At 48.8% G+C, this 21,402-nt stretch overlaps 1 protein-coding gene across 1 annotated transcript; it reads left to right on the top strand.

The window, feature by feature from the left end:
• Positions 1-12,572: 12,572 nt before the first annotated feature.
• LOC311109495 (growth arrest-specific protein 6-like) lies at positions 12,573-21,280 on the top strand (the record flags this gene model as incomplete). The annotated part of the gene is made up of 5 exons (XM_084152414.1): positions 12,573-13,218; positions 13,494-13,654; positions 17,338-17,362; positions 18,856-18,918; positions 21,158-21,280. Coding segments are annotated over exons 1-5 (442 nt in total), but the record flags the coding sequence as incomplete, so codon positions are not given.
• Between the last annotated feature and the right edge of the window lie 122 nt (positions 21,281-21,402).

The following is a 21,402-nucleotide window of genomic DNA, read 5'->3' as shown; positions in this document are numbered from 1 at the left end:
TGGATATACATGTCTTAATTATTCAAATCAACGTTTATTAGTCGTGTACACAAATTTGCAGATGTTATCGCAGGTGCAGCGAAATGCTTGTCATAGAAGTTTGACCATGTAAAAGCCAGTATTTGGTATTTTTTGTATTTTATTAGGATCTCCATTAGCTGTTGGGGGTCCACATGAAACATAACATAATACAGAACATTAATAAACAAGAACAGCTCAACGACAGAACTACACAAATGTAAAAATGACACACATAGCCTACATATCAATACATACACACAATATCTAGGTCCAATACGGGGAGGCGTTGTGCCATGAGATGTTGTTTTATCTGTTTTTTTAAACCAGGTTTGCTGTTCATTTGAGCAATATGAGATGGAAGGGAGTTCCATGCAATAATGGCTCTATATAATACTGTACGCTTTCTTGAATTTGTTCTGGATTTGGGGACTGTGAAAAGACCCCCAATGGCATGTCTGGTGGGGTACGTGTGTGTGTCAGAGCTGTGTGTAAGTTGACTTTGAAAACAAGTTGGATATTTCAACACATTAATGTTTCTTATTTAAAAAAACGTGATGCAGTCAGTCTCTCCTCAACTCTTAGCCAAGAGAGACTGGCATGCATAGTATTTATATTGGCCCTCTGATTACAATGAAGAGCAAGACGTGCCGCTCTGTTCTGGGCCAGCTGCAGCTTAACTAGGTCTTTTTTTGCAGCACTTAACCACACGGCTGGACAATAATCAAGATAAGACAAAATTAGAGCCCGCAGGACTTGCTTTTTGGAGTGTAGTTTCAAAAAAGCAGTGCATCTCTTTATCACGGACATACCTCTCCCCATCTTTACAACCATAGAATCTATATGGTTTGACCATGACAGATTACAATCTAAGGTAACAACAAGTAATTTAGTCTCCTCAACTTGTTCAACAGCCACACCATTCATTACCAGATTAAGCTGAGGTCTAGAGCTTAGGGAATGATTTGTACCAAATACAATGCTTTTAGTTTTAGAGTTGTTCAGGACCAGTTTATTACTGGTCACCGATTCCAAAACTGACTGCAACTCCTTGTTAAGAGTTTCAGTGACTTCATTAGCTGTGGTTGCTGACACGTTTATGGTTGAATCATCAGCATACAGTGGGGAAAAAAAGTATTTAGTCAGCCACCAATTGTGCAAGTTCTCCCACTTAAAAAGATGAGAGAGGCCTGTAATTTTCATCATAGGTACACGCCAACTATGACAGACAAAATTAGAAAAAATTTCCAGAAAATCACATTGTAAGATTTTTAATGAATTTATTTGCAAATTATGGTGGAAAATAAATATTTGGTCAATAACAAAAGTTTCTCAATACTTTGTTATCTACCCTTTGTTGGCAATGACACAGGTCAAACGTTTTCTGTAAGTCTTCACAAGGTTTTCACACACTGTTGCTGGTATTTTGGCCCATTCCTCCATGCAGATCTCCTCTAGAGCAGTGATGTTTTGGGGCTGTCGCTGGGCAACACGGACTTTCAACTCCCTCCAAAGATTTTCTATGGGGTTGAGATCTGGAGACTGGCTAGGCCACTCCAGGACCTTGAAATGCTTCTTACGAAGCCACTCCTTCGTTGCCCGGGCGGTGTGTTTGGGATCATTGTCATGCTGAAAGACCCAGCCACGTTTCATCTTCAATGCCCTTGCTGATGGAAGGAAACAGAAAAAACAGCCCCAAAGCATGATGTTTCCACCCCCATGCTTCACAGTAGGTATGGTGTTCTTTGGATGCAACTCAGCATTCTTTGTCCTCCAAACACGACGTGTTGAGTTTTTACCAAAAAGTTCTATTTTGGTTTCATCTGACCATATGACATTCTCCCAATCCTCTTCTGGATCATCCAAATGCACTCTAGCAAACTTCAGACGGGCCTGGACATGTACTGGCTTAAGCAGGGGGACACGTCTGGCACTGCAGGATTTGAGTCCCTGGCGGCGTAGTGTGTTACTGATGGTAGGCTTTGTTACTTTGGTCCCAGCTCTCTGCAGGTCATTCACTAGGTCCCCCCGTGTGGTTCTGGGATTTTTGCTAACCGTTCTTGTGATCATTTTGACCCCACGGGGTGAGATCTTGCGTGGAGCCCCAGATCGAGGGAGATTATCAGTGGTCTTGTATGTCTTCCATTTCCTAATAATTGCTCCCACAGTTGATTTCTTCAAACCAAGCTGCTTACCTATTGCAGATTCAGTCTTCCCAGCCTGGTGCAGGTCTACAATTGTGACACTCTGGCTCTATGGACTTTGAGAATTGAGCCAGGGTTGTTCATTTTCATGTGTTTGGGTGTATTTCATTTGGTGGTGTTGGGGATGGGTGAGTTTCATTTTGTTTGTGTCTATGGTGATTGGTCTGTGACTCCCAATCGGAGGTAACGAGTGTCAGCTGTCGGCTCGTTATCTCTGATTGGGAGCCATATATATTCTGTGTGTTTTCTCCTTTGTTTTGTGGGTTATTGTTTCTTTGTAGCTGTTAGTCGTATTCAGTTTAGAACTTCACGTATCGTTATTTGTTGTTTTCTTCGTGGTTGCTTTAATTAATAAAGTCATCATGTTCACTCGCAACGCTGCGCATTGGTCCAATCCTTCAGACGATCGTGACAGAATAACCCACCACAAAAGGACCAAGCAGCGTAACAAGCGGCAACAGGACCTACCTACACAGGAGTTATGGACGCCTCCTAAGGTCGGGACATGGGAAGAGTTATTGGACGGAAAGGATCCTTGGGCACAACCGGGAGAATATCGCCTCCCTCGTGAAGAGCTGGAGGCAGCCAAAGCCGAGAGGAGGTGGTACGAGGAGGCAGCGCGAAGGCGAGGCTGGAAGCCCGTGGAAGAGAAGCAACCCCAAGAAATTTTTTGGGGGGGGCACATGGCTTGGGCAGCTGGGCAGCAGGAGGCTGCCACAGGGAGAAAAGGAGTGAAGGCTAACGGAGTACGGGAGCCATTGGCGAGTGGAAGGAGGGAAGTTGTTGTGGCACGGCATGAGAGACTGAAGTGTGTTCCCAGTCTGGTCCGGTCCGTTCTTGATCCCCAGTTAAGGCCAGTGGTGGGTGTTCCCGGTACGGACCGGTCTGTTCCTACTCCACGCACCAGGTCCACGATGTGCGTCGCCAGCCCGGCCCGGCCTGTTCCGGCCACTCGCACCAGGGATAAGGTGCGCGTCGCCAGCCCAGCCCGGCCTGTTCCTGCTCCACGCACGAATCCTACGGGGTGCGTCACCAGTCGGCCAGAGTCTGCCGTCTGCCCAACGGCGCCTGAACTGGCCGTCTGCCCAACGGCGCCTGAACTGCCCGTCGGCCCTATGGCGTCTGAACTGCCCGTCTGCCAAGCGCTGCATAAGCCGCCCGTCTGTACTGAGCCTGCAAAGCCGTCCGTCTGCCATGAGCCTTCAGAGCCTTCCGCCAGACAGGAGCCGCTAGAGCCTTCCGCCAGACAGAATCATACACCTGCTATGGAATCAGCAGGAGCCGACGCAGCCCATACTAGACTGGAAGCTCGGGTTCGGGACCAGAAAGAGCAGCTCCTGCAGATGGGAGCCGCCCTGCTGGAGGTGATGAATGCAATCCGAGGCTGGGGTCCGCCTCCACCGCCAGTCTCCCAGCCAGCACCATCAGCCAGCCATGAGCAGCCAGATCTGTCAACCAGCCATGAGCAGCCAGATCCGTCAGCCAGCCATGAGCAGCCAGACCCGTCAGCCAGCCATGAGCAGCCAGATCCGTCAGCCAGCCATGAGCAGCCAGATCCGTCAGCCAGCCAGGATCTGCCAGAGCCGTCCAGCCAGGATCTGCCAGAGCCGTCCAGCCAGGATCCGCCAGAGCCGTCCAGCCAGGATCCGCCAGAGCCGTCTCGCCAGGATCCGCCAGAGCCGTCTAGCCAGGATCCGCCAGAGCCGTCCAGCCAGGATCCGCCAGAGCCGTCCAGCCAGGATCCGCCAGAGCCGTCCAGCCAGGATCCGCCAGAGCCGTCCAGCCAGGATCCGCCAGAGCCGTCCAGCCAGGATCCGCCAGAGCCGTCCCGCCAGGGTCCGCCAGAGCCGTCCAGCCAGGGTCCGCCAGAGCCGTCCAGCCTGGATCCGCCAGAGCCGTCCCGCCGGGATCCGCCAGAGCCGTCCAGCCGGGATCCGCCAGAGCCGTCCAGCCGGGATCCGCCAGAGCCGTCCAGCCGGGATCCGCCAGAGCCGTCCAGCCGGGATCCGCCAGAGCCGTCCCGCCAGGATCCGCCAGAGCCGTCCCGCCAGGATCCGCCAGAGCCGTCCCGCCAGGATCCGCCAGAGCCGTCCCGCCAGGATCCGCCAGAGCCGTCCAGCCAGGATCCGCCAGAGCCGTCCAGCCAGGATCCGCCAGAGCCGTCCCGCCAGGATCCGCCAGAGCCAGCCAGCCAGGATCCGCCATCTAGTCAGGTGATGCCCCTTAGCCCGGTGCTGCCCCTTAGTCCGGTGCTGCCCTTTAGCCCGGTGCTGCCCCTTAGTCCGGTGCTGCCCCTGAGTCCGGTGCCGCCCCTTAGCCCGGTGCTGCCCCTTAGTCCTGTACTGCCCTTTAGTCCGGTGCAGCCCCTTAGTCCGGTGCTGTCCCTTAGCCCGGTGCTGTCCCTTAGCCCGGTGCTGCCCCTTATCCCGGTGCTGCCCCTTATCCCGGTGCTGCCCCTTAGGCCGATGCTGCCCCTTAGTCCGGTGTTGCCCCTTAGTCCAGGTGGGGTTAGTTGGAGGGTGGTCATTGGGAGGAGGCTACCGAAGCAGGTTGTGACTGTGGTGGGGTGGGGATCACGACCGGGGCCAGAGCCGCCACCATGGACAGACGCCCACCCAGACCCTCCCCTAGTCCTGATGTTGGTGCGCCCGGAGTTCGCACCTTTAGGGGGGGGTACTGTGACACTCTGGCTCTATGGACTTTGAGAATTGAGCCAGGGTTGTTCATTTTCATGTGTTTGGGTGTATTTCATTTGGTGGTGTTGGGGATGGGTGAGTTTCATTTTGTTTGTGTCTATGGTGATTGGTCTGTGACTCCCAATCGGAGGTAACGAGTGTCAGCTGTCGGCTCGTTATCTCTGATTGGGAGCCATATATATTCTGTGTGTTTTCTCCTTTGTTTTGTGGGTTATTGTTTCTTTGTAGCTGTTAGTCGTATTCAGTTTAGAACTTCACGTATCGTTATTTGTTGTTTTCTTCGTGGTTGCTTTAATTAATAAAGTCATCATGTTCACTCGCAACGCTGCGCATTGGTCCAATCCTTCAGACGATCGTGACAACAATTTTGTTTCTGGTGTCCTTTGACAGCTCTTTGGTTTTGGCCATAGTGGAGTTTGGAGTGTGACTGTTTGAGGTTGTGGACAGGTGTCTTTTATACTGATAACAAGTTCAAACAGGTGCCATTAATACAGGTAACGAGTGGAGGACAGAGGAGCCTCTTAAAGAAGAAGTTACAGGTCTGTGAGAGCCAGAAATCTTGCTTGTTTGTAGGTGACCAAATACTTATTTTCCACCATGATTTGCAAATAAATTCATAAAAAATCCTACAATGTGATTTTCTGGATTTTTTTTCCTCAATTTGTCTGTCATAGTTGACGTGTACCTATGATGAAAATTACAGGCCTCTCTCATCTTTTTAAGTGGGAGAACTTGCACAATTGGTGGCTGACTAAATACTTTTTTCCCCCACTGTACATGGACACACAGGCTTTGTTTAATGACAGTGGCAGGTCATTGGTAAAAATAGAAAAAAGTAGAGGTCCTAGAGAGCTTCCCTGCGGTACATCACACCCTACATGTTTGACATTAGAGAGGCTTACATGAAAGAATCCATGATATGGCAGAGGTTGAAAAGCCCTAAAACATACGTTTTCTCAACAACAGGTTATAGTAAATAATATCAAAGGCTGCACTGAAATCGAACAACACAGCTCCCGCAATCTTCTTATTATCAATTTCTTTCAACCAATCATCAGTCATTTGTGTCAGTGCCCTTCTCTATAAGCATGCTGAAAGTCTGTTGTCAATTTGTTTACAGAGAAATAGCATTGTTTTTGTTCAAACACATTTTCTCCCAATAGTTTGTCCAACGGTTTGCTAGCATGGTGAAGGTCATAAGGGCTTTTGCTCTGTGTAATGGACATTGAGTCAGGCATGGTTGCTCATGGTCATGAAATGAGGTAGCCCTGCCTGCGAACTTCAAACCCAGTGTCTGCCCTCGGACCAAGATGGAATTTCCTATTGGTCTAAGACAGTGGTTCCCAAAACTGTGGGGTCAGCAGGGGGATCAGAGCTATGAGAGTAACAACAATCAATATAAGCCACGCGGGAATACAAAAGCTGTTCATATCAACAAATACGTTCAAATAAATTACAAATATACATGAGAAGAGGAAACACCCAATAAACACAGCCTTGTGTGTTCAGTGAGTCTGCCAGATCGGAGGCAGTGGGAATGACCAGGGATGTTCTCTTGATAAGTGTGTGAATTGGAGGACCATTTGTCTGTCCTGCTAAGCATACACAATGTAATGAGTCCTTCTGGGTGTCAGGGAAAATATATGGAGTAAAAATAACATTCTTTTCTTAAGGAATGTAGTGAAGTAAAAGTAAAAGTTGTCAAAAATAGAAATAGTAAAGTAAAGTACAGCTATCCCAAAAAACGACTTAAGTAGTACTTTAAAGTACTTTTACTTAAGTACTTTACACCACTGGCACCGCCCACCGGGTGAAATGGCGTGAAAAGAGTGTATCCTGAATCCAGAGAAGAAGAGGCGAAGTGAGAGGTTTCACTCTCGCCAAAATCTGTCTTAAATAAGCCCAATGTGTTTCTATGGGCTTATTTTGGACCTTAGATTGTCACCTGCCTTCCTGCCTTTGGGATAACGGCTCCCATTGTCAGGGCAGAGACATGAGCATCGCTTCATTATACACTGAGTATACAAAACATTAAGAACACCTGCTCTTTCCATGACATAGACCAGGGTTTCCAAAACTCGGTCCTCCGGATCCCAAGGGGTGCACGTTTTGTTTTTTGCTCTAGCACTACATAGATGATTCAAATAATCTGCTGATCATCAAGCTTTGATAATTTGAATCAGCGGTCTAGTGTTAGGGCAAAAACCAAAACGTGTACCCCTTGGGGTCCCGAGGACCGAGTTAGGGAAACACTGACATAGACTGACCAGGTGAAAGCTATGATCCTCTATTGATGTCACTTGTTAAATCCACTTCAATCAGTGTAGATAAAGGGGAGGAGATGGATTAAATAAGGATTTTTAAGCCTTGAGACAATTGAGACATGGATTGTGTATGTGTGCCATTCAGAGGGTGAATGGGCAAGACAAAAGATTGAAGTGCCTTTGAACGGGTTATGGTAGCAGGTGCCAGGCGCACCAGTATGTGTCAAGAACTGCAACGCTGCTGGGTTTTTTACTCTCAACAGTTTCCTGTGTGTATCAAGAATGGTCCAACACCCAAAGGATATCCAGCCAACTTGACACAACTGTTGGAAGAATTGTAGTTAACATGGGCCAGCATCCCTGTGGAATGCTTTCAACACCTTGTAGAGTCCATCCCCCGATGAATTGAGGCTGTTCTGAGGGCAAAAGGAAGGAACTCAATATTAGGAAGGTGTTTTTAGTCATTTAGCAGACGCTCTTATCCAGAGCGACTTACAAGAGCAGTTAGGATTAAGTTCCTTGCTCAAGGGCACATCAACATATTTTTCATCTAGTTGGAGCTGGGATTCGAACCAGCAACCTCTCACCATGGAGACCTGAACTTGCAGTGAATATCCGGCAGGGGGAGTAGTTGTATCATGAATGCACCAGTGCATACTAAACTGGCATTTACTGTAGCCAGATAAGTCCTAGGTTTCAATCCCACCCTTGCAATCTAAATGATGTGTTCTAACCTACATGTAGGAAATGATGAGATTTATACTTTTTCCTAAAGAGGTTATTGCACGTTTTAGTATCAACCTTTGATTTTCACATGTTTTGTAGTGGATGAGTAGCCGGGATGCCAGTCTGTTTGTGCTATCATGCCAACTCCTTGTCACTCCTTGGCTTGACCATGAGCAATGTTGCAAGACCACAAACAGATCTGGGACCATGCTCGTGGAGGAGTATTTGTTCTGTAGTTTCTGCAGCTGGACAGTTGAGACATAAACCTTGGTCGACCCCCTACAGCTTGGAATGTAATCAATTTTGCAGCGAGCGTCCTTTGAAACATACCCACCTGCTGTGTGGTTTAAATGTGTTACATGTGACATCTGATCTGAGTCAACCTTGTGAGTCTCAGGGGCAACATTAACTGTAAAGATGGCACCGACGAAGAAGGGAGACATCTTATGAGTTCCAACCCGACTTTTCTATGTAGTGACTTTTTTTGTGTTCATCTTTAATTTTATTGTACAGGGAGTTCATACTATTATCACATATGACCGCCAAGCACTTCTGGACGTCAGATCGACAGTTACCAAACTCGATTTTGATTTCAAATCCGACTTCAACTTCGACTCAGCTATTCCCTTGTTCATACCGGACCCCTCCCTTGTTAATATCAGACCCCATTCCTTTGTTTCATGGGCTACCAAAACTCTGCAGGCATAGATGCGGTAGATGAGAAGGCATCCCAGTGAGATTGAGACAAGAGAAAAATCGACCGGCACTACCCTCCTTCTATTAGCAAATGTCCAGTCACTTGAGAATAAGATGGATGAGCTTTGTTCGAGAGACTTGAACATCTGCAATATTATATGCCTTGCAGAGACGTGGCTGAATTACTCTGTATGCAGAACTCAGTGGTTTCTCTAAGCAGAGGCACGATCGGATGAAGGCGGCCTCGGGCATGTCCAAAGGGGGAGGGGTGGACCATAAAAACAACAACTGGTGCGCTGCTTCCAGTGTGAAGGAAATCTCAAGCTTTTGCTAACCTGATATAGAATAGCTCATGGTAAGCTGCAGACCCTTTTATCTACCAAGATAGTTCTCATCCGTAATTATCACGGCTGTCTACATCCCTCCACAAGCCAACACCACTTTGGCACTCCACGAACTGTATGGAGCCATAAACAAACAAGAAACCGCTCACCCAGAGGCAGCGTTTCTGGTGGGAGGAGACTTTAACGCGGGGAGACTAAAAACCGTTCTACCTCACTTTTACCAACACATCTCCTGCACCACTAGGGACACTAAAACTCTAGGCCACTTTTATTCTACCCACAGAAACACATACAAGGCTCTCCCTCATCCTCCATTTGGCAAATCTGACCACGACTCTATTCTCCTGCTTCCTGTTTACAGACAAAAACAGGAAGTACCAGTGACAAGCTCAATACGGAAGTGGTCCAATGAAGCAGATGCGAGGCTACAAGACTGTTTTGCTAGTACAGACTGGGATATGTTCCAGGATTCATCCGATAGCATTGAGGAGTTTATCACATCAGTCATGGGCTTTATCAATAAGTGCATGGACGACGTCGTCCCCACAGTGACTATACGAACGGATCCAAACCAAAAACCATAGATACAGGAAATATCCGCGCTGGGCTAAAGGCTAGAGCTACAACTTACAAGGAACGGGACACGGACATGGACGCATACAAGAAATCCCGCTATGACCTCCGACGAGACATCAAACATGCAAAAGGACAATATAGGAGGACGGTGGAATCCTATTACACCGGCTCCGACACTTGTCGTATGTGGCAGGGCTTACAGTTGATAACGGATTACAAAGGGAAACCCAGCTGTGAGATGCCTAGTGATGCAGAACACCCAAACGAGCTCAATTTTACCAAGAAGGAGAGTGATGGAGTGCTGCATCAGATGACCTGGCCTCAACAATCACCCGACCTCAACCCAATTGAAATGGTTTGGGATGAGTTGGACCGCAGAGTGAAGGAAAAGCAGCCAACAAGTGCTCAGCATATGTGGGAACTCCTTCAAGACTGTTGGAAAAGCATTCCAGGTGAAGCTGGTTGAGAGAATGCCAAGAGTGTGCAAAGCTGTTATCAAGGCAAAAGGTGGCTACTTTGAAGAATCTAAAATTTAAAATATATTTTGATTTGTGTAACACTTTTTTGGTTACTACATGATTCCATATGTGTTATTTCTTAGTTTTGATGTCTTCACTATTATTCTACAATGTAGAAAATAGTAAAAATAATAAAGAAAAACCCTTGAATGAGTAGGTGTGTCCAAACTTTTGACTGGTACTGTATGTGAGAATGCTGTTCATAGACTACAGCTCAGCGTTCAACACCATAGTGCTCACAAAGCTCATCACTAAGCTAAGGACCCTGGGACTGAACACCTCCCTCTGCAACTGGATCCTGAACTTCCTGACAGGCCAGCCCTTGGTGGTGAGGGTAGGCAACAACACCTCTGCCACACTGATCCTCAACACGGGGGCCTCTCAGGGGTGTGTGCTTAGTCCCCTCCTGTACTCTCTGTTCACCTACGACTGCATGGCCACGCACGACTCCAACACAATCATCAAGTTTGCTAATGAGACAGCCTGCCGGGAGGAGGTCAGAGACTTAGCAGTGTGGTGCCAGGACAACAACCTCTCCCTCAACGTCAGTAAGAACAAGGAGCTGATCGTGGACTATAGGAGAAAGAGGGGAGAGCATGCCCCCATCCACATCGACTGGGCTGTAGTGGAGCGGGTCGACAGTTTCAAGTTCCTTGGCATCCACATAACTCAGGACTTTAAATGGTTCACACTCACCCGCACAGTCGTGTAGAGGGCATGACAGTGCCTCTTCCCCCTCAGGAGGCTGAAAAGATTTGGCATGGGCCATCGGATCCTCAAAACGTTCTACAGCTGCACCATCTAGAGCATCTTGACTGGCTGCATCACTGCTTGGTATGGCAAATGCACCACCCTCAACCACAAAGCGCTACAGAGGGTGGTGCCAACGGCCCAGTACATCCCTGGGGCCGAGCTTCCTGCCATCCAAGATGTCTATGTCAGCAGTGTCAGAGGAAGGCCCAAAAATTGCCAAAGACTCCAGCCACCCAAGCCATAGATTGTTCACTCTGCTACCATCTGGCAAACGGTACCAGAGTATCGGTTCTCGGACCAACAGGCTCCGACATAGCTTCTACCCCCAAGCCATAAGACTGATAAATAGTTCATTAATTGCACACACACACACACACAGACACAACACAAACATACACACACACTTTTGCCCTCATCATATGCTGCTGCTACTCTGTTCTTTATTTAATTCTTATTAGTATCTATCCTGATGCCTAATCACTTTACCCTGCCTTCATGTACAAATCTACCTCAAATAGCTTGTACCCCTGTACATTGATCTGGTACTGGTATCCCTGTATATAGCTGTACATTGATCTGGTACTGGTACTCCTGTATATAGCTGTACATTGATCTGGTACTGGTACTCCCTGTATATAGCTCCACATGATCTGGTACTGGTACCTCCTGTATATAGCTGTACATTGATCTGGTACTGGTACTCCCTGTATATAGCTCCATTCTTGTGTATTTCATTCCTCCTGTGATACTGTTTTGATTGTTTAACTCTGCATGGTCGGGAAGGGCTCATAAGCAAGCATTTCACAGCAATGTCTACACTCATTGTATTCGGCACGTGACAAATAAAATGTGATTTTGATTTGATTCTGTTGTAACATTGTTCCACTACCCGACTCAGATCTGGACAAACATGAGGAGGACAGGGAAGAGAGAGAGAGAGACAGAGAGCTGCAACCTATACTTATGTTTATTTATTTTCCCTTGCCATTCTTACATCAACTATTTGCAATTGTTATAACACTGTACTATGTAAACATATGTTTCCATGCCAATAAAGCCCATTTGAATTGAATTGAGAGAAAGCGTGAGAGAGAGAGAGAGAGAGAGAGAGAGAGAGAGAGATACATGATTTCTGAGAAAACATAATAGGATGTGAGTCCAAAAAATAGGTGATTAAAAACAGAGTAACAGAGTTCTTGGCAGAGGGTATATGTTGTGCAAATGTGAGCCTTAACACAGATGGGGGGAGAGAGAGAGAGAGAGAGAGAGAGAGAGAGAGAGAGAGACATGATTTCTGAGAAATCATAACAGCAAGTGAGTCCTTAAAAACGAAAGATAGATTCTGGGGAATGATGACAAAATGAAAGGAATGTGAAGGCTTAAAATAAACTGCTGGGAAGAAAGAGGGGGGAGAGAGAGAATCTGGGTCGAGACTTAGCTTTCAACTAATGTCACAAACAGACTGTTTAATGCTGACGGCTATTTTCATCCACTCATACAGGAGTAATATTGTGAAATACTTTTACATTTTTAAAATTAATTTATCAGTCACAATCCCGCGGTGATTGGGAGTCCCATAGGGCTGAGCACAATTGGCCCAGCGTCGTCCGAGTTTGGCCGGGGTAGGCCGTCATTTTAAATAAGAATTTGTTCTAAACTGACTTGCCAAGTTTAATAAAGGTCAAATAAAAAAAAATCAGGCGGTGCTGCAGTACCCTCAGCACTAATACTTCCTGCGTCTATGTCTGGCATGCTATAGCCTAGGTAGGAGTCGTCTGTTGTACTAAGCCTAGGCTACGCAAAGCACTGCAGGTAAATGGGCAGAGAGAGAGAAGAGAGAGAGAGCATAGCTCCTGAAGCACTGCCGAAGGGTAGAGCAAGAGCAACTCTGCATTGCTGACTCCTGCCTGTGTGCATCCGACGTAACTTTTCAGAAGCAACTCCCCTTCTGATGTGTAGGTTGTGGTCTTTGTCCACAGTTCGGGCTAGTAGCTGGGTTTATTTTACGCCTGCTACGTTAGTAGCTGGGAGAACCAAACGAGATGGGCGCGAAGTAGGTGGCTCTCTAGCTAGATAAGAGTGAAGGTCGGACTTTTTGTACTGCAGTGGCTGTACGTAGCCTTGGTTGTGGTATGCGGACTATGTAGCTAGCGAGCTAGCAAGGCTGAACATTGAAGAAGGAAAACGCTGAGTTAAGTGTAACTGCATTCTTGCCTGCTGGGAAGTGAATGTTTGAACTTGCAGTGTGTTTTATACACGACTGCTACCTGGTTGCTAGCTACAAGCTACATTGAACAGAGAGAGAGAGAGCGAGTAAAGGAGAAACTTTCCAGCCTGACGCAGAGCAGCAACCATGCAGTTGACAGAGCTCCTTGCTTCAGGAAGCTTCCTGCTCCTGCTCCTCGTCCGGTGCTCCGACAGCCGTAAGTAAACAACAAAGCCCACTAAGCTCTTTCTGGCGTTGTTGGCACTGCGTGGGGATAGCCTTGTTGTTTAGCTTGCCAGCTAGTTCATTGTTGTTGAATAATGTTATTTTTGTCTGCTTAGCTGATGCTTTTAAATCTCAAGTCCATGACTTTTTGTCAGTAAGTTAGGGGCTGGATCATTTTAGCAACTAAAATGTAGTAAGGTAACTAATGGGAAATTCTGTTCAGTTTGATTCTGTTCTGTGGCACACTGTGCTTGTGGTTATTTTCAGTTTCCTTGTCCCCGGAAGAGGCTAACCAGTTCTTGAGGAGACACAGGAGAGCGAATCACGTTTTCGAGGAGACGAAACAAGGGCACCTGGAGCGAGAGTGTGTGGAAGAGAAGTGTAGCAAAGAGGAGGCGAGAGAAGTATTCGAGAACGACCCTGAAACAGTGAGTACACTACACACTTGATCACTACACACTTGATAATGTCAAATCAAATAGCACTCATTGCACTTCTTTCCATTGCGTATAAAAAACGGACTAGCTGCACACATTGGATTTGTCTTGCCATAATAACAGATCCTATAGCCTACTTGTTTATAACGTAATGATCCTGTGTTTTGTGTTCAAGCTCCAAAAAGTAAATCACCAGATAGATACTACTAATTACTGTCAAACAGTTACCAGTCCAATCAAGTAGTGTGTGTATCAGTGGAGGCTGCTGAGGGGAGGCCGGCTGATGATAATGGCTAGAACAGAGCGAATGCAATGGCATGTATTTGATACCATTCCACTTATTCCGCTCCAGCTACTACCGCGAGCCCGTCCTCCCCAATTAAGCTGCCACCAACCCCCTGTGGTATGTACACTGTACAACTAGACCTCCAAGAGTTGCTGAATTTGATGTTCACTTAAGTTTGCTCCTCAATTCATTGCACTTTGGTTTGAAAACGAGGTAGCGGTAGTGTTCCTGTTGTGTTCAACTAGCACATTGGGCTGTGGGGAAACCATGCCTGATTATGTAAATGTTCATACTACTGTAAGGTTTGTGATTATGTTAATGATCCTGCTTCTGCGTGATGGGATCATGCATGGGAGTGATTATGTTAATATGTGGTGTACTGCTGTGTTTTTGATTGGTCCTCGGATCAAGTAAGTGCTTACAGTAAGCGGATTGAACGTGACCAGGGGGAATGTGTTTTTAATCACAAATGAATTCCAGGCAGAGCAACAATGCGCTCACACAAGCTTTAAGCCTGTCACACAGGGCTCCCATCCCCTCAGGGATATATAGATTAGGTTTAGGTTCTGCCAGCTAGCTTCATGAATGTGTTGATCAGCCTCCAGCATCCATTTGAATAATAAATCTGTGTCCCAAATGGCACCCTATTCCTTATATAGTGCACTACTTTTGACCAGGGCCCATGGGGGCGTCCAGTATAATTTTTCCTGGGTTGGTGCCGTTTGGGAAGTAGACAATATGTAGATCAAAATTAAGCCTGTTTAATATGCTAATCTAGAAATATTGTCAGATGTTATTAATACACTAATATGTCAATGTTTTGATTTGTTGTAAGAAAAACATGTTTTGTGAGGAAAGAGCTGGAGAGGAGGCGAGCTGGGGTGAGAGTGGAGAGATGTGAATCGGGGTGACAGTGGAGAGATGTGAATCGGGGTGACAGTGGAGAGAGGTGAATCGGGGTGACAGTGGAGAGAGGTGAATCGGGGTGACAGTGGAGAGAGGTGAATCGGGGTGACAGTGGAGAGAGGTGAATCGGGGTGACAGTGGAGAGAGGTGAATCGGGGTGACAGTGGAGAGAGGTGAATCGGGGTGACAGTGGAGAGAGGTGAATCGGGGTGACAGTGGAGAGATGTGAATCGGGGTGACAGTGGAGAGATGTGAATCGGGGTGACAGTGGAGAGATGTGAATCGGGGTGACAGTGGAGAGAGGTGAATCGGGGTGACAGTGGAGAGAAGTGAATCGGGGTGACAGTGGAGAGATGTGAATCGGGGTGACAGTGGAGAGAGGTGAATCGGGGTGACAGTGGAGAGAGGTGAATCGGGGTAACAGTGGAGAGAGGTGAATCGGGGTGACAGTGGAGAGAAGTGAATCGGGGTGACAGTGGAGAGATGTGAATCGGGGTGACAGTGGAGAGAGGTGAATCGGGGTGACAGTGGAGAGAGGTGAATCGGGGTAACAGTGGAGAGAGGTGAATCGGGGTGACAGTGGAGAGATGTGAATCAGGGTGAGAGAGGTGAATCAGGGTGAGAGTGGAGAGAGGTGAATCAGGGTGAGAGTGGAGAGAGGTGAATCAGGGTGAGAGTGGAGAGAGGTGAATCAGGGTGAGAGTGGAGAGAGGTGAATCAGGGTGAGAGTGGAGAGAGGTGAATCGGGGTGACAGTGGAGAGAGGTGAATCAGGGTGAGAGTGGAGAGAGGGTTTGGAATAGGCTCAGAGAGGGTGTGTGTGTGCATATGATGAGAGAGAGGGGGTGTGAACCCAGAATCAGGAGTGGAGGATGTGCGTGATACTAGTGGTGGTGGTGGGGGGGGGGGGGGTGTATCGTGACAGGACTGCAGCCTCATTCACAGATCTATTATTCATTTTAAACGTGCCTATCTCTGACTCTGCAGTTTTCTCACAATGCTGCAGTTCCCTGGCTCTGCAGAGGGAGTGTTCCTTCCTGGTTAACATACCACTAACCTACAGTCTCCCTAGCAACCAAGAGTCTTCAACTGCAGCCTCAGTCTCTCTCTCCGCAGTAGTTGGAAAGTTTCTGCCTGGTCCCCCTCCCACTCTATCTCTCTGCCTCTCTGTCTCTCTCTCTCTGTCTATCTCTCTCTGCCTCTCCATCCCTCTGCCTCTCTCCATCCCTCTCTCCATATCTTTCTCTCTCCCTCTCTCTCTGCTTCTCTCCATCCCTATCTCTCTGCCTCTCTTTCTCTCTCTCTGCCTCTCTCCATCCCTCTCTCTCTCTGCCTCTCTCTGCCTCTCTCTCCCTCTCTGCCTCTCTCTCTCTCTCTCTGCCCCTCTCTCTCTCTCTCTCTGCCTCTCTCTCTCTCTCTCTCTGCCCCTCTCTCTCTCTCCCTCTCTGCCTCTCTCTCTCTCCCTCTCTGCCTCTCTCTCCATCTCTAGAATGAGATTAGACGTATAAGGATAGGATAGTGTTAGAAGTGTCTCAGTAGAACTACACACGGTCAGGAATCTCTTATCTATCTGCTGCCTTCCATTTAATGTACTCTTCTTCTTCTTCCTCTTTCAGTGCAGCGGAACTCTCTGGAGAATCATGTCATTGTCCCATCAAGTCTTGTTCTAATTTTAACTTTCCCCAGTTACCTCCATATACTATACTGCAGGCAGGCAGCCCGGTCCCCAGTTACCTCCATATACTATACTGCAGGCAGGCAGCCCGGTCCCCAGTTACCTCCATATACTATACTGCAGGCAGGCAGCCCGGTCCCCAGTTACCTCCATATACTATACTGCAGGCAGGCAGCCCGGTCCCCAGTTACCTCCATATACTATACTGCAGGCAGGCAGCCCGGTCCCCAGTTACCTCCATATACTATACTGCAGGCAGGCAGCCCGGTCCCCAGTTACCTCCATATACTATACTGCAGGCAGGCAGCCCGGTCCCCAGTTACCTCCATATACTATACTGCAGGCAGGCAGCCCGGTCCCCAGTTACCTCCATATACTATACTGCAGGCAGGCAGCCCGGTCCCCAGTTACCTCCATATACTATACTGCAGGCAGGCAGCCCGGTCCCCAGTTACCTCCATATACTATACTGCAGGCAAGCAGCCCGGTCCCAGAACTGTTTGTGCTCTTGCCAATTCCATTGCTGTCATGGTCAAACCAAACACATGACAATGAGTGACAAGGAGTTTGCATGATCCAGACTGCTACTCGGGCTATTCTGCAGGAGAGAGAGTTGTGTAGAACATTCCCAGGAAGCCCTGGAGGGGCTCCTAGGCTGTGTGGTCCCATTAACATGAGATGAAATGATGCATGTCTATCATAAGACATACATGTAGTCTTAATCTGTCATGTTTGACCTCATAGTATTCAGCATACTGTTATCAAACATCACTAACAGCCCATCTCCTTCTGTTCCCCTCTCCTTCAGGACTACTTCTATCCAAAGTACTTAGGTAAGTTTGGTTCATGTTCCCAACCTCTTCAGCTTTGGGTGAAATTGTTATTACTTGATTAGGTCATTAGCATCTGTTGTATGGTGTTTAACTATCTCCTGTCTCTGCCCTGTCGCTCTGTCTCTGCCCTGTCTCTCTTTCTCCTGTCTTTGCCCTGTAACTGTCTTCCTGTCTCTCTGTCTTACTGTCTCCTGTCTCTGCCCTGTCTCACTGTCTTTTCCCTTTCACTGTCTTCCTGTCTCTCTGTCTTTTCGCTGTCTCTGGGCTAACTCTGCCCTGTCTCTGTCCTGTCTCCCTGTCTATGCCCTGTCTCCCCGTCTCTGCCCTGTCTCTCTGTCTCCCCGTCTCTGCCCTGTCTCTCTGTCTCCCCGTCTCTGCCCTGTCTCTTCCCTGTCTCTTCCCTGTCTCCTGTCTCTGCCGTGTGTCTGTCTCCCTGTCTTTGCCCTGTATCTGTCTTCCTGTCTCTGTCTTACTGTTGCCCTGTATCTGTCTTCCTGTCTCTGTCTTACTGTCTCCTGTCTCTGCCCTGTCTCGCTGTCTCCGTGTCTCTGACCTGTCTCTGTGTCTCTGCCCTGTCTCTGTCTCCTGTCTCTGCGCTGTTGCTCTGTCTCGCTTTCTCTGCCCTGTCTCTGTCTCCTCTCTGCCCTGTCTCTCTGTCTTTGTCTCTGCCCTGTCTCTGCCTCTCTGTCTCTTCCCTGTCTGTCTGTTTCTGCCCTGTCTCTCTGTCTCTCCCCTGTCTCTGCTCTGTCTCCCTGTCTCTGCCCTGTCTCTGTCCTGTCTCTCTGTCTCCTCTCTGCCCTCTGTCTCTGCCCTGTCTCGCTGTCTCTGTCTCCCTGTCTCGGCCCTGTCTCTCTGTCTTACTGTCTCTGCCCTGTCTCTTCCCTGTCTCTCTGTTTCTGCCCTGTCTCTCTGTTTCTGCCCTGTCTCTCTGTCTCTGCCCTGTCTCTCTGTCTCTGCCCTGTCTCTCTGTCTCTGCCCTGTCTCCCTGACTCTGCCCTGTGGCTCTGTCTCCCTTTCTCTGTCCTGTCTCTCTGTCTCCTCTCTGCCCTGTGGCTCTGTCTCCCTTTCTCTGCCCTGTCTCTCTGTCTCTGCCCTGTCTCGCTGTCTTACTGTCTCCGCCCTGTCTCTGTCTCCCTGTCTCCACCCTGTCTCTGTCTCCCTGTCTCTGCCCTGTCTCTCTCTTACTGTCTCTGCCCTGTCTTTCTGTCTTACTGTCTCTCTGTCTTACTGTCTCTGCCCTTTCTCTCTGTCTTACTGTCTCTGCCCTGTCTCTCTGTCTTACCGTCTCTGCCCTGTCTTACTGTCTCTGCCCTGTCTCTCTGTCTTACTGTCTCTGCCCTGTCTCTCTGTCTTACTGTCTCTGCCCTGTAACTGTCTTCCTGTCTCTCTGTCTTACTGTCTCTGCCCTGTCTTACTGTCTCTGCCCTGTCTCTCTGTCTTACTGTCTCTGTCTCTCTGTCTCCTGTCTCTGCCCTGTCTCCCTCTCTGACTAGCGTGCATGGAGAAGTTTGGAGACACGGACAAGAAGAAACAAGACCTGATCACCTGTGTCCACAGTGAGTTCCTCACCTGTCTGTCCTACTGACTAGGGCTCTGGACAGACACACTGACTGACGTACAGTAGATTTGAGCATGTAGCGCTCACTCTCTTTCTTTCTTTCTTTCTTTCTTTCTTTCTTTCTTTCTTTCTTTCTTTCTTTCTCTCACTCTCCTCCACTTTTATCACACACCTCTTTCTATCATACTCTATCTCATTCACCCTCTCTCTCTCTCTCTCCCTCTCCCATTCCCTCTCTGTGTGGTTTATAAATAGTGCCTATGAGGAGCAGTGAGCACACAGTTCCATCTGTTGGGCAGGGCAGGCTGCACTGCACCAGCTCACTATTGCAGAACACTGAGAGAAAGTTCTCATTAAAGGTGGAGAAGATAAGAGGAGGAAGGACTGGAAGAAAGAAAGAGAGAGCATTCTCGGGAGGGAGGGAGAGGGGGAGAGGGGGAGGGAGGGAGAGGGAGACGCGTGTGGAACTCTGCAGTAGCTAGCCTAGTGTGCGTGACACACCTCCTTCCAGCGTCACGCACTCTGTGACTGCAGATCTGAGATCAGTGACGTGAGCGAGCTGTGACGCCAGTGAGAGGAGGAGGAGGGAGAGGAAAAGAGAGAAGGTGGAGAATGGATAGAGGTTTCTGCTGCATCAGGGCTGCTGAGTCGAGGAGTGAGTGGGACTGCCGATCCTGTCTGCTGATTGGTTGATGGAACTCTAGTCAGAGAGAGTCAGCCAGGGAGTTATGACTCAGCAGTGCGTCCAGGACAGAGAACACCATCAGCAGTAGGGGCTCTTAAAGGAGAAAGAACTGCAGGGAACTATTAGGTTAGATATAACACTCCAGGATAGATAGGGGGGGGTGAGAGAGAGAGACAGGGGGGGTGAGAGACAGGGGGGTGTGAGAGAGAGACGGGGTGTGAGAGAGAGACAGGGTGTGAGAGAGAGACAGGGTGTGAGAGAGAGACAGGGTGTGAGAGAGAGACAGGGTGTGAGAGCGACAGGGTGTGAGAGAGCGACAGGGTGTGAGAGAGAGACAGGGTGTGAGAGAGAGACAGGGTGTGAGAGAGAGACAGGGTGTGAGAGAGAGACAGGGTGTGAGAGAGAGACAGGGTGTGAGAGAGACAGGGTGTGAGAGAGACAGGGTGTGAGGGAGAGACAGGGTGTGAGAGAGAGACAGTGTGTGTGAGAGAGAGACAGGGTGTGAGAGAGAGACAGGGTGTGAGAGAGAGACAGGGTGTGAGAGAGAGACAGGGTGTGAGAGAGAGACAGGGTGTGAGAGCGACAGGGTGTGAGAGAGCGACAGGGTGTGAGAGAGAGAGAGGAGCTATTTATACTGTGAGTCCTCAGAGATCCTGGGAGGGGAAAATACCGTTCTCTCTTTTCTCAATGCAGGCATTTTAGGCTACGTCACAAATGGCACCCTATTCCCTATATAGTGCACTACTTTTGACCAGGGCATTTATCAATGGCATCACAGGGGGCATTATATAGTAACATAGCGCTATGTACCTGCCTGGAACAGCCTGGCTAAAGCACTTCACATCTATGACTTGCTGTACTGTAGGATGTTATTTCTCTGGTACGATGACCTCTAATGCTCTCTTTCTTTCTATCTCCCTCCACCCACCTCCTCTCTCCCTTCCCCACCCTCTCTCTCTCCCTCTCTCTCTCCTTTCCCCACCCCCTCTCTCTCTCTCTCTCTCTCCCTCTCTCTCTCCTTTCCCCACCCTCTCTCTCTCCCTCTCTCTCTCCTTTCCCCACCCCCTCTCTCTCTCTCTCTCCTTCTCTCCCTTCCCCACCCTCTCTCTCTCCCCTCTCTCTCTCTCTCTCCCCCTCCCCCTCTCTCCCTTCCCCACCCTCTCTCTCTCTCCCTTCCCACCCTCTCTTCTCTCTCTCTCTCTCTCCTTCCCCACCCTCTCTCTCTCTCTCTCTCTCCCTTCCCCACCCTCTCTCTCTCTCCCCCCCCCCCCTCTCCCTTCCCCCCCCCTCTCTCTCTCTCTCTCTCTCTCCCCCTTCCCCACCCTCTCTCTCTCGCTCCCTTCCCCACCCTCTCTCTCTCTCTCCCTTCCCCACCCCCCCTCTCTCTCTCTCTCTCCCTTCCCCACCCTCTCTCTCTCTCCCTTCCCCACCCCCTCTCTCTCTCTCCCTTCCCCACCCCCCCCCTCTCTCTCTTCCCCACCCTCTCTCTCTCCCTCTCTCTCTCCCTTCCCCACCCCCCCTCTCTCTCTCCCTTCCCCACCCCCTCTCTCAGATATTCCAGACCAGTGCTCTCCGTCTCCCTGTAATCCTCGAGGTATGGTGCGCTGTGAGGACAGAAAGGGTGAATTCCTCTGCCACTGCTTCACTGGCTGGACAGGAGTCAGGTGTGAGAAAGGTAGTGTCACATGGTCTTCAGAAACACTGCTGCAAACACAATGGGCTTGTTCCACAGTGCAGCCCACTGACGGATCTACAAATCACCTCGCATCATAAATAACTACTCGTTACTAGTTGTAG

This window comes from Coregonus lavaretus, assembly GCF_964263955.1.
Source record: "Coregonus lavaretus genome assembly, chromosome: 35".
In the NCBI taxonomy this organism is placed as follows: domain Eukaryota; kingdom Metazoa; phylum Chordata; class Actinopteri; order Salmoniformes; family Salmonidae; genus Coregonus; species Coregonus lavaretus.
Note: the sequence above shows the minus strand (reverse complement) of the source record. Positions and strands in the feature narration are given on the sequence as shown.